Genomic DNA, 13240 nt, shown 5'->3' with positions numbered 1-13240 from the left:
TGGCCTTTGGAGAGTCTGCCCCAAAGGTGGAAGCACTGTTAATACAAGTTGATCTGAGTAACCATAAGGATCGTGGAAGTGGTGGGATGGTGCCTCACCTTGAACAGGGGAAGCAGGCAGCCTGTAGTCCCAAAGCTGGGGTCTCCGTTGGCTTCTCAGGTGTTGAGAAAAGTACTTGAAAGATCCTGTAGACTGCACTGATGCTCCCAGAGGTCAGCCCTTTGTCTACTCTGCTGCAGATTCCTTGATCCACGTCACTTAAACCCAGAGGATGGTGGCCCCTAGCCTTGGTACAGTAGGTCACTCTCCCACTGAGAATCCATCCCTGGCCAGCCACATCCAGGTTATAGGACTGCAGATCAGGGACTGGATCGGGGGGAGGGGCTATAACTGCATGACCAGACAAGCATTTGTACTTTTCATGTGGCAAAGGATGACATTGTCTTTCAGGAGTGATTGGTGCAGAGGACCAACAGCTGCTGTTGGGGGCCAGTGTATCACCACATACACTGCTGTGAGGACGAGGAAACCAAGAACCCTAGTCCATGGTGCCCCGGTTCAGTGTCCGTAGTGACAGCCTGGGAAGCAGAGCTCTGGGGTGACTTCCACTGCCTGGCTACTGCGCCCATCCCCTCCCCTAACAAGGGTAGCTTAGAGCAAGGCTTTCATGGCATGTCCCTCTGTCTAGCCCTACCTTTTCTCCTTCACCGAGCATCCAGACCATTGGCTCCACGTACACACAGATTCTGTCCCTGACAGCCACAGGATGACTGCCCATCAGGGAAGGACCCCTATGGTCAGTGGCCGGAGACCCCAACCAGTAGCTATGTCACCCTGTCTGTCACCTGGCCTGGCTTTCCCAGCCCCTCAGAGAACAGCGACTTGATGACTCTTTTAATTCTTTTTTTTTTTAAAGATTTATTTATTTATTTTGTATATGAGTACACTGTAGCTGTCTTCTGACACACCAGAAGAGGGCATCGGATTCCATTACAGATGGTTGTGAGCCACCATGTGGTTGCTGGGATTTGAACTCAGGACCTCTGGAAGAGCAGTCGGTGCTCTTAACCGCTGAGCCATCTCTCCAGCCCAGACTTGATGACTCTTGCTCTTAAAAGCTCCCAAGAGTTAAATGACACATGTTGGAATTACGCCCTTAAAAACCACAGTAAAATAGCCCCTTCTGAGGCTTTCTAGTGGTCGGTCACATCAGTGCCACAAACCCTTTCAGTTACCTATCCTTCCTAAGATGTTACTTGCCTAGTCTGTGCCACTAAGCCTGGGACCATTCCTGAGACTAAGCCCCAGTGCTTATGAGGAGGGCCGATGTCCATCCAGTCAGAGCCAGCACAGTGGACTGATTGGTTGGTGGGATTATGTCCCCACCACTCATGGCCAGAAGCCACCAGGACGAACCTGGCAGTCTCCAGTGCTTTTGACATGGGGCCAGTGATATTATTGCTCAACAAGTGGAGAACCTGCCACCAAACCTAAGGAGCCACATTCAGTCCCCCAAGACTTGTGGATGAGCAACCTCCAAAAGTTATCCTCGGACCTCCACGTGTTGTGACACACATACCCAGTAAATGAATAAAAAATAAAACTAGAAAAATTTATGCGAATTTGTCTGATTACTCTTGAGCGTACAAGATTTTGCCCAATTCCTAGATACATGAAGGTATATGAGACTGTAGCCCATACCGAACATGACAGTGACAGAACCAGGCCTTGCAGTCCCCTGGGCAGATGTCCTTGAGTGACTGGCCCCTCTCGTCTGAGTCCCTTGTACTCCTTCCTCCAAGCCAGCTAGCACCAAGCTTATGGGTGACTCCTCCTGCACTGGAAGCACACAGGTCCCATCCCCAAAGCTCTCTCCTCATCTTCCTTTCATCTGCATTCCTAGAAGTAGCTTCAGGACCTGATCACATGCTGCCTTTGCCTCAAGGAGGGCAGAGTGCAGGCGTGGAGACCCCTGCAGGCACATTCCCTGGTCAAGACTACTAGGAATGCAAAATGGCATTCCTGCTATCAGGGTGGGAGTGGGGGATCTGATGACATCGATCAGATGAGTAAGGCAGTGCCCTCAGCCCAGAAACTCTGTTTCAGGCAGTTTCCCTATGACATCAATAGCAAAGCTGGAAAGTCCAGTGGTTATCGGAGAAGACATAAGACAGCACCTCCAGTAATGAGGGTGCTTTTCGGGTTCTGAAGTTCATGGTCCCTAGAATATGTTTGTTGAGAGAGGAAAATGTAAAGCAGCGGAGTACCCTGAATACCTCTGGGCATTGTGAAGGAGGACAGCTTCGCTAACAGGAGGGCCTGAGAATGAGGTGGGGTCTGGGTCTCCAGGCAGAGACGGATACTCAGAAGACAGAAAGCCACGGGATACGGAAACTAAAGAGAGCCCCGGTCACGTAGTATTGCTAGGATGCTAGGGGCATAAGAAGATCTGCCTGTGCCAAACCTCCCACCACTCTCTAACTTGGTCAAAAGCCAAGTCCACTCTGCAAAAGAACAAGCGATCTCAGGTAGGGTCACAGAAGGGCAGGAGAGGCAAAAGGAGAGAGGGGATAGACTAAGAATCAGCCGCTGACCCCAGGTCTAGAATTCAGGAGCTCTGACCAGGAGCCTAAAAGGCCCCAAAGGCATCCCAAACCCAAATGTATATCTGGGTTTCCTTCAAGCCCTACCATGGACTGCTGTGGTTTCCTCCTGGCGCCTCTAGTCTCTGACAACAGTGACTCCCCCCATGCTGCATTAATGGCTCAGCCTGGGGCCCCAGGGACCTTCCCTACCCCCCCAGACTGCTCTGCTGCCCCCCAGCCCCCCTCGTGCTGAAACCTAATCCTCTGCCGCAGCTCTAGCTCAGTGCTGCTCCGCAGCCCCTGCCTGCTGCTACATCCCGTGCCCTACTCGGTCTTCACTGCAGAGACCCAGCCCCACGGAGCCAACGCCTGTTCTGGGGAAGGCAGAACTGGACCGAAGTTCAACTCATCCAGTCCTAGCAGGCCAGTACTTTCACCTCTGTCTTGGCTCCTCCCTTCTCTCCCTTCTTCTCCTTTTCTTTCCTCCCTAGTCCTTGCTACTTGAGTCCCATCTCCATCCCCACCACTACCCTGCTAGCCCTACAAAACAGCTTCCCCAGTCAGCAACTCCCCGGTCCCTGGTCCAGCCATGAAACCTCGCTCCGGACTGGAGGAGGCCCAGCGGCGACAGGCCTCAGACATCCGGGTGTTTGCCAGCAGCTGCACAATGCATGGTCTGGGCCACATCTTTGGCCCTGGAGGCCTGACCCTGCGCCGAGGGCTGTGGGCCACAGCTGTGCTCCTGTCGCTGGCGGCCTTCCTCTACCAGGTGGCTGAGCGGGTTCGCTACTATGGGGAGTTCCACCATAAGACCACCCTGGATGAGCGTGAGAGCCACCAGCTCACCTTCCCAGCTGTGACTCTGTGTAATATCAACCCACTGCGCCGCTCACGCCTCACACCCAATGACTTGCACTGGGCTGGAACAGCGCTGCTGGGCCTGGACCCTGCTGAACATGCTGCCTACCTTCGTGCACTGGGCCAGCCCCCCGCACCACCTGGCTTCATGCCCAGTCCGACCTTTGACATGGCACAACTCTACGCCAGAGCCGGCCACTCCCTTGAGGACATGTTGTTGGATTGCCGATACCGTGGCCAGCCCTGTGGGCCTGAGAACTTCACAGTGGTGAGCCAGTTACCCTGAGACTCCTACTTAGTGACTACGATCTTCAGCCTTGTCAGTAAGGAAACCTTAACACGCCTGCCTGGTTAGCCCTTCCTTCCTGCTGGCCACAGGCCCTCCAATCCAGACATTCTGTCTGGTCCAGGAAGCTGTCTTTGGAGGCTATCTCTCTCCATCTCAGTTAGACATCTGTGCACCTGGCTATGCCTCTCCCCGAGGACACCAACCCAAGCAAGCCGCAGGCCCAAAGGCTAATTGGTAGACGCTGCTGCCCTTGCTCCTAGGATAGATTGCAACACCCCAAGACTATTGGGGCAGGAGACCCGTTTGCCAGGAGAGGACTTATGTCCCTTTGCCACCCCAAAGAAGGGCAAGAATGTATCATTACCCCTGTAGGGGTGCTGCTGCCAGGGCTTTGCTGAGAGGCAGGAGGCTTCCCCATGCCACATGTGAAGCTAAGGACATTGAGATGTGGGCTTTCTTTCTTTCTTTTTTTTTTTTTTTTTTGGTTCTTTTTTTCGGAGCTGGGGACTGAACCCAGGGCCTTGCGCTTCCTAGGTAAGCGCTCTACCACTGAGCTAAATCCCCAGCCCCGAGATGTGGGTTTTCTTGAGTTCCTTCAAGGGGTGGAGGGTGGAGGGAGTGGTTTCTTTACATGAGATCCAGTCTCAAAAAACCCAGAACATAAAAGAGGCATGGTAGTCCACACCTTTAATCCCAGAACCTGGAAAACAGAGGCAGGAGGATCCCTAGGAGTTTGAGGCCAGCCTCATCTACACAACATAGCAAATTCTAGGACTACATAGAGAGACTCTGTCTCAAAAAAAAAAATCTTAAGAAAATGAGGACAGGATGGAAATTCAGCTAGATCTCCTAGACTTCATCACCTAGGCTTCCCCTAGGTACTTAGGCAACACATTCAGTGGGATGTTGGACTTCTGCCTCCAGAGCAGGAAGGATTTGTCAGTGCTATGGTGGTTCATCCCTGTAATCCCAGCACTTGTAATTGCGAGAATCGGGAACTTGAGGCGAGCTCTGCTACATCATCGCAAGCACCAGACAAACCCAGACTACATAAGAACTTATCTCAATCCCTGTCCCTCTCCCCAAAATCCCAAACGACAAAACAGAGAAGGGGCCCAAAGGGTGGTGTGGTCCCATTCCCAAGGGCTCATTTGAGAGAGGGACTGTCCTTTTCTATCCCCCAGATCTTTACTCGAATGGGGCAATGCTACACCTTCAACTCTGGTGCCCACGGTGCAGAGCTGCTCACCACTCCAAAGGGTGGTGCTGGCAACGGACTGGAGATTATGCTAGATGTACAGCAAGAGGAGTATCTGCCCATCTGGAAGGACATGGGTGAGGGGCACGGGGTCATTTGCTGGTGAGGAGGGATAAGGGTGGAGGCATGCCTGAGGCTGGGAAATCACAAACACCGCGGGAGGGAAAGGAGGCAGGTGTGTCGAGGGAGGAGTCCCAAAGCATTTCATTTTGTGAGAGGCAGGCCTGGCTCCTCTTCCAAATCCTGAGGAGAGGGACTGCTAAGGGAGCCCTCCTGGGAATGGAGTGTCTGGGGCCTTAAAGTCCCCTCTCTGCAGAAGAGACCCCGTTTGAGGTGGGGATCCGAGTGCAGATTCACAGCCAGGATGAGCCCCCTGCCATTGACCAGCTGGGCTTCGGGGCAGCCCCAGGCCATCAGACTTTTGTGTCCTGTCAGCAGCAGCAAGTATGTTGGTTCAACTGCCTGTGCCTCCCACCCTCCCCAAGCTCCTACCCTCCCTAGAAGACCCTCAGACCCCACACCACAATACCTCAGTCTGACTCTGACCCCTACAATCTCTATTACCACACAGCCTCTATAACCTTGTCCCTCCAACAGCTGAGTTTCCTGCCACCACCCTGGGGTGACTGCAATACCGCATCTTTGGATCCCGACGACTTTGATCCAGAGCCCTCTGATCCCTTGGGTTCCCCCAGACCCAGACCCAGCCCTCCTTATAGTTTAATAGGTTGTCGCCTGGCCTGTGAGTCTCGCTATGTGGCTCGGAAGTGTGGCTGTCGAATGATGCATATGCCTGGTAAGGGATTGTGTTGTTGGGAGTAGGGAATGCGGATACCCTAGGGGGCGCTCTCAAGCTCCCGGACTGGTCTCCTCTTCCTATCCTAGGAAACTCCCCAGTGTGCAGCCCCCAGCAGTACAAGGACTGCGCCAGCCCAGCTCTGGGTAAGGCACGCCTCTTCATTTTCCCTGTCCCCATCTACTCAGACGTTGATCACAACCCTCTGGCCAAGTGAGCCTGATCCTTGCTTTGCGGCCTGCAGACGCTATGCTGCGAAAGGACACGTGTGTCTGCCCCAACCCGTGCGCTACTACACGCTATGCCAAGGAGCTCTCCATGGTGCGGATTCCCAGCCGCGCGTCAGCTCGCTACCTGGCCCGGAAATACAACCGCAGCGAGTCCTACATTACGTGAGCAAGGGACACGGTACCAAGGCTGGAGGCACTGTACCTGAGTCAAGGAGCTCCTAGCGGGGAGCTGGACCCGGAACCCTTTTGCACACAGCCTAGGCTGGATTCATCTCTACATAATGGGTTCTGGAACTTGAGCAAACTGCTTTAACTTTCTGACTTGGGGGATGAGAACAACCCATGGTTCTTAAAAGGGGCCAGAGAGTGCCTTCACCTCAGCCGGCAAGCCTTTGTGCTTCTTCTTCCTGCAGGGAGAATGTACTGGTTCTGGATATCTTCTTTGAGGCCCTCAACTATGAAGCGGTGGAACAAAAGGCGGCCTATGAAGTGTCGGAGCTGCTGGGTGTGTACAGAGTGCCGGGGTCTGCGAGGTGCAGACACGGTAGGTGGTCATGAACTGACAGCATTCTGCCTCCACAGGAGACATTGGGGGACAGATGGGACTGTTTATTGGAGCAAGCCTGCTTACCATCCTTGAGATCCTCGACTATCTCTGTGAGGTGGGAAAGAACCCCAGACACCACGGGGAAGAATCAGGTCACCAGTGTCTAAAAGGGTGGACTGGCTACCTTACTCCTGCCACTTGTCCCCAGGTTTTCCAAGACAGAGTCCTGGGGTATTTCTGGAACAGAAGGAGCGCTCAAAAGCGCTCTGGCAACACTCTGGTAACACTCTCTTTGCCTTCCCCCACCCCTAACATTGTAGGCCTCACCCCAAACATTTGGTCCAGGAGCTATAAGTGCAGCAATCTTGGCTGCTCTCCACCTGACTTTCCCTCTTCCCACAGCTCCAGGAAGAGTTGAATGGCCATCGAACACATGTTCCCCACCTCAGCCTAGGGCCCAGGTAATATGGAATATTCCATATAAGGGGGACAGGACAGGTTGAAAGGAGGAAGTTCAAGTTCAGGACAGAATAGGTGGAGGGGTCCTGCCCCAGTGCTATCTGTGGCTTGTCCCATCAGGCCTCCTACCACTCCCTGTGCTGTCACCAAGACACTCTCTGCCTCCCACCGTACCTGTTACCTCGTCACAAGGCTCTAGACCAGCTTGGCTGCACTGTGACATCTTGGACATGTCCAGCCTGTATATCTTTGCTGTCTCCACCCTAATAAAGCTCTCGTACATGTGCCTCAGATGTCTACCTTACAGATCAGACACTACCACAGTCGATGAGAGCCCCCAGCCTCATCCATTCTCCCGCTGGGACCTGGATCCCAGTTAGACTTAACAACTCATTTGAGGTGTGGGTGGGGCTAATTTTAAGACGAGATCAGTCAGGTGCACCCTAGTGTTAGTGAGCTTCTCAAAGATTTTCATTTAATTTTGTGTTTCTTGAGTAATGGGGACAGAACCTCGAGTCTGGAGGATGCCCACTGTTTGAATGTTTTCCCATGGAAGGGTATCCCCTTCACTCTGGTTCTTCTGAGGCAGGACCTCCAGCTGGGCTTGTACTATGCAGCCAAGGATGATCTTGAACTCCTAACCTCCCAAACATTGACATCATAGGCATATAGCACCATGGTTGGCTTCCCTTTTTATATCTTGTTTATTTAGAAACAGTCTCACTAAGTTGTCCAGATTACCTTGAACTCACTCTGAAGCCCACACTAGCCTTGCAGCACATCTGCCTCAGGCTTCTTGGTAGTTTGGAATACCGGCCAGTACCACTAGGCCCACCTCCAACAATGTCTAAGAAGGTAGTCTCTCCATGCCCAGAGCTTAGGTGATGGCCCACAGGGGGCATGGTCAGGAGGTATTCACTGCACCAACAGTGGAGAGCTGGAACAAAGTTCTAAGTAGCTCAGTGAGATGGTGGAAGTGGCAGGGTTACCCAAGAAACTAGTCCACGTGTAAGAACACCAATCAGCGTCCCGCCTTCAAAGGTTCTTGCCTTCCTGACCTCTCCACAGGAGCTGAGAGTGGGCGGGAAAGAGCTTTCCCTTCCCCTTCCTGTCAAGAGGGCACCCCTGGAGATCTGCCTCAGCTCCCCTTCCCTACGCTCACTGTACCCTAAGCCCTGGAAAAGTGCAAAACAGGAAGTGGGAAGGGCTGCAGTTATGGAAGAGACCCACACAGCTCCGGGTTTCTCCTGCTCCAGCAGACAGCTCCAAGTATGAGAAAACAGACGTGGAAGGCTCTTTACAGGACACAGAGATACAGAGGCCTGGCCCGTTCTCCCATTCTGACAAAGGTTCAGCTTCCCGCTCGGGCCATGGCATCCTACCTCCAGGCTGCATCTGGCCCTTCTAGGCAGAGGAGAGAAGTGTGCAGGAGTATAAAGCCTGAGTGTGAGACAGGGCTGCCATGACACAATCAAAAGGACGGGGATCACGGCCTCCTGTCCCCGATCTCAGGATACGTAGAGACAGAGCAGACATGAGCAGCTCACTGTACAAGCTGTGGGCCAAATCACAGAGCAGGGGTCCCCAGTCGCCCTTCAGAGCCACCCCACCATCATATCATCAGACTGTGGGAAAGGAACCAATTTATGAAATTAAATAAAGTCCATGGAGGGAGGGAAACCGCGGACCAGGGTAACTCGCCCCTGGCTGGGCCCAGCACAGCTGGTACTCAGCATCCCATACCCCACTCTCCCACCCTCCTGGGAGGGAGGCTTAAATAGGTCAGGCCCCAGCCTGGCCGCCAGGGTCAGAGAGTCTACGGGGGACAGAAGTCAGAGAAATAGGGGTGCTGCAAGGCCTCCTCTGCCGAGATGCGCTGCACTGGGTTACACTTCAACAGGTTCTGCAGTGGGAAGACAGGCAGAGGTGGCTCAGGCTAGGACAGCCTCTGGGCAAGCATACAATCCCCAGTTTCTAGTCCCAGACAGGCAAATGCCCCCATCTTTTATCCACCCACCCCAGGCACCTACCTGCAACAGGTCTCTCCCCGTGGCATTGAGTTTGGGCACGACATTCACCAAGGATGTTGTAGCTGGGTACATTGGGTAGGGCTGCAGAGGAGGGGCCAGGCAGAGTCAGGTCAGAAGCATGGGTCACAGTGTTGGAAAATAAAAGGGCCTCTAAGGAACCAAGACCTCCCAGAGCTAGGCACACCTTATAGTCTGGCAGTTTGGTCATGGCAGGCCACTGTTCCTCAGTCGGTGTCCCTAGCAGTGTGTCCACGTGGTCAAGGGTCACTTGTGGGGAGCAAGTGTGGGGGGGGGGATTCCTCACTCCCACCTGCCCTTCTCTTATACCACCATGCTCTTTCCCCCAGCCCAGCCTGAGATGAACCCCATTTTATAGTATTTACAGCTGAGTAGGAAAACCCGACCCCTGATGCTTGTGGTCCTAACAAACAAGTCATTTCTCTCCAAGAACGCTGTTTCTTCCTAAGGCTTACTGAAACAACTTCTAATGGCTTTGTCAGGAGTGCCGTCCTTACCAACAGGCCACCTCTCTCAACAGTGACTCCATCCATGCAAGGACAATGTGAAGGGCAAGCAATGGCTAACCCTCACCCCTGCTCTAGGCTCTACGCCCACTTCCTTTCTACAAAGAGGTAAAGGAGCGTAGGCTAGGGGCACTGGGAGGATATCGAAAGATCCTCTTCAGCTGGTCATCCACATCATTGCCGGGGAAGAGAGGTCGCCCTGCATTGGCCAGCTCTGCAGGAAAAAACAGGGATAGAACAGTACATGTAGGACCCATCATTCTGAGGTGCCCCTATGCCTTCCAGTCCCAGCCCCAAGAGCTCCCTCTCCCTTCCTTCATGAGATCCTCTAGACCCTTTTTGTTACCCCAACTGGGAAAGAGAGTACCTCCGCAGAACCCCAATGTGTCACCTGCAAAGATGCAGCCGGCTGACCACATGTCGATGGACGTGGAGTACAGCTTGGCCCCAAAGAGGACATCCGGTGGGCGGTACCACAGCGTGACCACCTGGAGAAGACCCCACCCACAGGGATCCCCCCTCCCACTTAGAGAGCTGGAGGGAGGTCCAGAAGGAGGCTCAGAGAGCAGAGGAAATGATGTGGTGTAGAGAAGCCACTGGGGGACTCCCTCCCTCAACCTCACACACCACTTCCCAGGCTCACCTCAGCAGAGTAGCAGCGGACTGGGATACCAAAGGCTCGGGCCAGGCCAAAATCAGCCAATTTCAGTTCCCCATTCTGAGGGGAGATAACACAAAGGGAACATGGGGAAGGGCTTTTAAATGGTTCGGGGTAGGCTCCAGTTTCCTTCTCCCCACCCTGTTCCCTCAGTGCTTCCCCACCCCTGGCTCCGGCTTCTGATTTCTCGCGCCCTGTTCCCAGAGCAATACCCTGTTAATGAGCAGATTCTGGGGCTTCAGGTCCCTGTGCAGCACGTTACGGCTGTGACAGAATCCCAGGCCTTTCAGCAGCTGGAAGAGGAGTGACTGGAGGGAGGTAAGGGAAACGGAGTCAGACCCACTTTGCCCTACAGCCCATGTGACTGGCAGCAAGCGGAGAAGTTCATTGTGTGTGTGCACACGAGTGTGCATGCACGCCCACGCATGCACATAAGCGTAAAGAAAGGGTAGGGTCCCCTGGAACTGGAGTTACAGGCGGTTGTCAGCCACCCAATGTGAATTCTGGGAACAGAGTCCTCTGCAAGAACATCAAGTGTTCTATGTTACTGTTTTGGTTTTTTGAGACAGGTTTTCTCTATATAGCCCTGGCTGTCCTGAAACTCCATCTGTAGATCAGACTGGCCTTGACCTCAGAGATGTACCTGCCACTGTCCCAAGTGCCCGGGGTCTGGACAAGGCTCTTAACAACTGAGCTACCTTTTCAGCCTCTCATCAGTTACTTTCGAGAATCTGATTTGCAGGTACTGGGGGTCGGGGGGCAGTACAACAGTAACCAAGTTGTCCTTGCTTCTCACAGCTTTCTGGTGAACCTTCCTGTGCTCCCAGTCCATGCTGGTCTCCCCTACACGGCTGCAAGTGGGCACACACACCATAAGCATCAACACAAATACAAAGCTATAGTATTACTCAGGGCCCACTTCCCCTGGAACTTGGGCCAAGGTACTTTTTAGTCTTGGGCCTAGAATAGTGACTGGTCCACAGCAAAACCTTCAGCAAATATTTATTTTGTTGGTCTCTCTCTCTCTCTCTCTCTCTCTCTCTCTCTCAATTTACTTTATTTTTAAATTATGTTTGCATATATGTATGCATGCACGATGGGAGAAGGGTATGTATGTGAGTGCAGGTGCCCTTGGAGGCCAAGAGTGGGTACTGGATCCCCGGGGTCTGCAGTTACAGGTGTTTGTGAGCTATCTCAGGTGGATGCTGGAAGTTGAACTCACATCTTCTGCAAGAGTAATATGCGTTAACTGCTGAACCTTCTGTCCAATCCCCCTTGTCTTGATTTTGCTTTGATGTTTGAGACATCAAACCTCTCAGGCAGGTCTGAAACTTGAGATCGCCCTGCCTCAGCCTTCTGAGTGCTAAAGTTAGAAGTATGGGCACTGTGCAGGCCTGGTATTTGTTGAATCCAGGAGATAGTTTCTCTTATGTCTCATCTCTGGAGTGCAAATGACATCACTGAAATCAGATACTGTCTGTGCAAGTCAAAGGTGACCACATTAAAAACGTTCACCAAGACAGGTAGTCCTTAGTGAGCAGGAACAGGGTTCGTCTGGGACCCTAGCCCCCAACCTGACACTCAAGAGTGCTGATAACTTTATATAAACACACCCAGGCACCACGAATCCCTTGACATCCTTCCCCTCACCTTCACAATCTCAGGGTCCAGGTCACCATTGCAGCTGTCAAAATATTTCTTCAGGTCCTAAATAGAGGTGGTAATGAGGAGAAAAGGGCAGAGCTCAACCTTAGTTTGGACTCCTACACCCTCCCAGGATTAATATCCCCCCAAGCCCCTCTTTCACCTGATCACAGAACTCAAACACCAATGTGAGCTTCTTGTCACTATGCAGGACATCATGAAGCCTACGGAAAATGAAAGGCTTAACCAGATCCCCAAGTTGGCCTCTAACATCCCAATACCAGCCCAGTCTAATGAGGAGGTTCAACCTTCTCCAACAGACCTTACCTGACAATGTTTTTGTGCTTCAGTTCTTTGAGTAGACAGATCTCCCGGAGGGCTGAACTTGGCACACCCTACAACATGCAAGGGGGTAGTAGTCACACACAGCCCAAGATAGGCTTTAGACCCCTCCCATGCCCTAGGCCTACCTCATCGTCATCGTCCAGCCTGACTCGCTTCAGAGCCACAATCTCATGGGTTTCCCGGTTTTTGGCCTTGAACACAGTTCCGTAGGTGCCTAGGGGAAGGTCGGGGATGAGGAAGCGGATCCTTCTCAATATCTTAGTGTGTAAGGGTAGGTTTCCAGGGCAAAGGCCAGAGTAGTTTTATGAGCGAGGATGTCAAGGGGAAGGTGCCTAAAAGAGCGCAAGGCTTCAGCTGCAGGGAGAATCTGTCATAAGCTCCAGGGTGGGGGGTAGGGTCGGGAAGTAGCAAGGAGTCACCTAGGAGAGGAATGATGGCCTGCAAGAATGTTAAGGTTGGAGGTTCTGCAATGAATTGAAGCAGGGATTCCAGGTGAGGTTTGCAAGTGATGCTGAGGCTAGGGATGAGAAATGCAGGAAGTGCCGCGGTTAGGAAGGCTGGTCCACAGAGACTGCTAAGGCTAAGAGCAAGAGTTTGCCGCAGATGCTAACACAGGGTGAAGGGTTGGTTTCTGCACTGGGTGTTGGGCTCAGCGGCCAGGGCTTTTGGCCAGTGCTGAGGTCGGAGCCTGCAGGCATAGCTGACGGTAAGGGAGCTGGGACTGCAAGTAGGGTCTTCAGAAAAAGACCTTGCAGGAACATCTCGTGGTTCCATTACCTTCCCCAATCTTCTCCAGTTTCTCGTATTTCTGCATCGCAGCGGCCACGGGGACCCCTGCGGGCCCTCGGTTCTAAGACTCCCGGCCCCGGCGTTGCAGAGGAGGTGGTACCCAAAGCTCCAGCCCCGCCCACTCGCTCACCACGCACTGGCATCTGGGACTTGTAGTCCCGGGGCGGCCATGTTTCCCAAGATTGCCTGTGGCGGAAGGCACGCGGACTACAAGGCCCAACAGGCTGC

General features: G+C 53.1%; 2 protein-coding genes across 9 annotated transcripts; one reads left to right on the top strand and one right to left on the bottom strand.

Annotated features, from left to right (window-relative positions):
• Positions 1-2839: 2839 nt before the first annotated feature.
• On the top strand, positions 2840-7309 carry Asic3 (acid sensing ion channel subunit 3). Of its 7 annotated transcripts, NM_173135.2 has the most exons (11): positions 2888-3711; positions 4917-5067; positions 5307-5434; positions 5588-5786; positions 5876-5932; positions 6031-6178; positions 6430-6521; positions 6599-6678; positions 6772-6843; positions 6966-7024; positions 7143-7309. In NM_173135.2, exons 1-11 carry the CDS (start codon positions 3175-3177, stop codon positions 7219-7221), a joined length of 1602 nt encoding a protein of 533 aa, NP_775158.1. In that variant the 5' UTR covers positions 2888-3174; the 3' UTR covers positions 7222-7309. The 7 variants fall into 7 exon arrangements, with proteins under 7 accessions (XP_063141726.1, XP_008760854.1, XP_038963092.1 ...); XM_008762632.4 differs by lacking the exon at positions 6966-7024 and having other exon boundaries at positions 2841-3711; XM_039107164.2 differs by having other exon boundaries at positions 2841-3711; positions 6599-6843.
• A 1339-nt stretch (positions 7310-8648) lies between these two features.
• Cdk5 (cyclin-dependent kinase 5) lies at positions 8649-13157 on the bottom strand. 2 transcript variants are annotated; one of them, NM_080885.2, is made up of 12 exons: positions 13001-13131; positions 12349-12437; positions 12206-12273; positions 12042-12102; positions 11885-11941; positions 10447-10542; positions 10220-10294; positions 9968-10064; positions 9721-9790; positions 9237-9297; positions 9053-9133; positions 8649-8925 (listed from the first exon to the last, which is right to left on the bottom strand). In NM_080885.2, the coding sequence occupies exons 1-12, from the start codon at positions 13035-13037 to the stop codon at positions 8839-8841; spliced, it is 879 nt and encodes a 292-aa protein (NP_543161.1). In that variant the 5' UTR covers positions 13038-13131; the 3' UTR covers positions 8649-8838. The 2 variants fall into 2 exon arrangements, with proteins under 2 accessions (NP_543161.1, XP_063141514.1); XM_063285444.1 differs by having other exon boundaries at positions 9237-9790; positions 13001-13157.
• Between the last annotated feature and the right edge of the window lie 83 nt (positions 13158-13240).

Source organism: Rattus norvegicus, chromosome 4 (assembly GCF_036323735.1).
Source record: "Rattus norvegicus strain BN/NHsdMcwi chromosome 4, GRCr8, whole genome shotgun sequence".
NCBI classification, from domain to species: domain Eukaryota; kingdom Metazoa; phylum Chordata; class Mammalia; order Rodentia; family Muridae; genus Rattus; species Rattus norvegicus.
This window is presented reverse-complemented; position numbering and strand designations above follow the sequence as displayed.

Coding starts and splice junctions, on each gene's coding strand:
- Asic3 (XM_039107164.2), top strand. CDS start 3,175: ATGAAACCTCGCTCCGGACTGGAGGAGGCCCAGCGGCGACAGGCCTCA. Junction 5,068..5,306: donor GCCCATCTGGAAGGACATGG/GTGAGGGGCACG, acceptor CCCTCTCTGCAG/AAGAGACCCCGTTTGAGGTG. Junction 5,787..5,875: donor TCGAATGATGCATATGCCTG/GTAAGGGATTGT, acceptor TTCCTATCCTAG/GAAACTCCCCAGTGTGCAGC.
- Cdk5 (NM_080885.2), bottom strand. CDS start 13,037: ATGCAGAAATACGAGAAACTGGAGAAGATTGGGGAAG. Junction 9,134..9,236: donor CCAAACTGCCAGACTATAAG/GTGTGCCTAGCT, acceptor CCTCCTCTGCAG/CCCTACCCAATGTACCCAGC. Junction 8,926..9,052: donor CGGGGAGAGACCTGTTGCAG/GTAGGTGCCTGG, acceptor TTCCCACTGCAG/AACCTGTTGAAGTGTAACCC.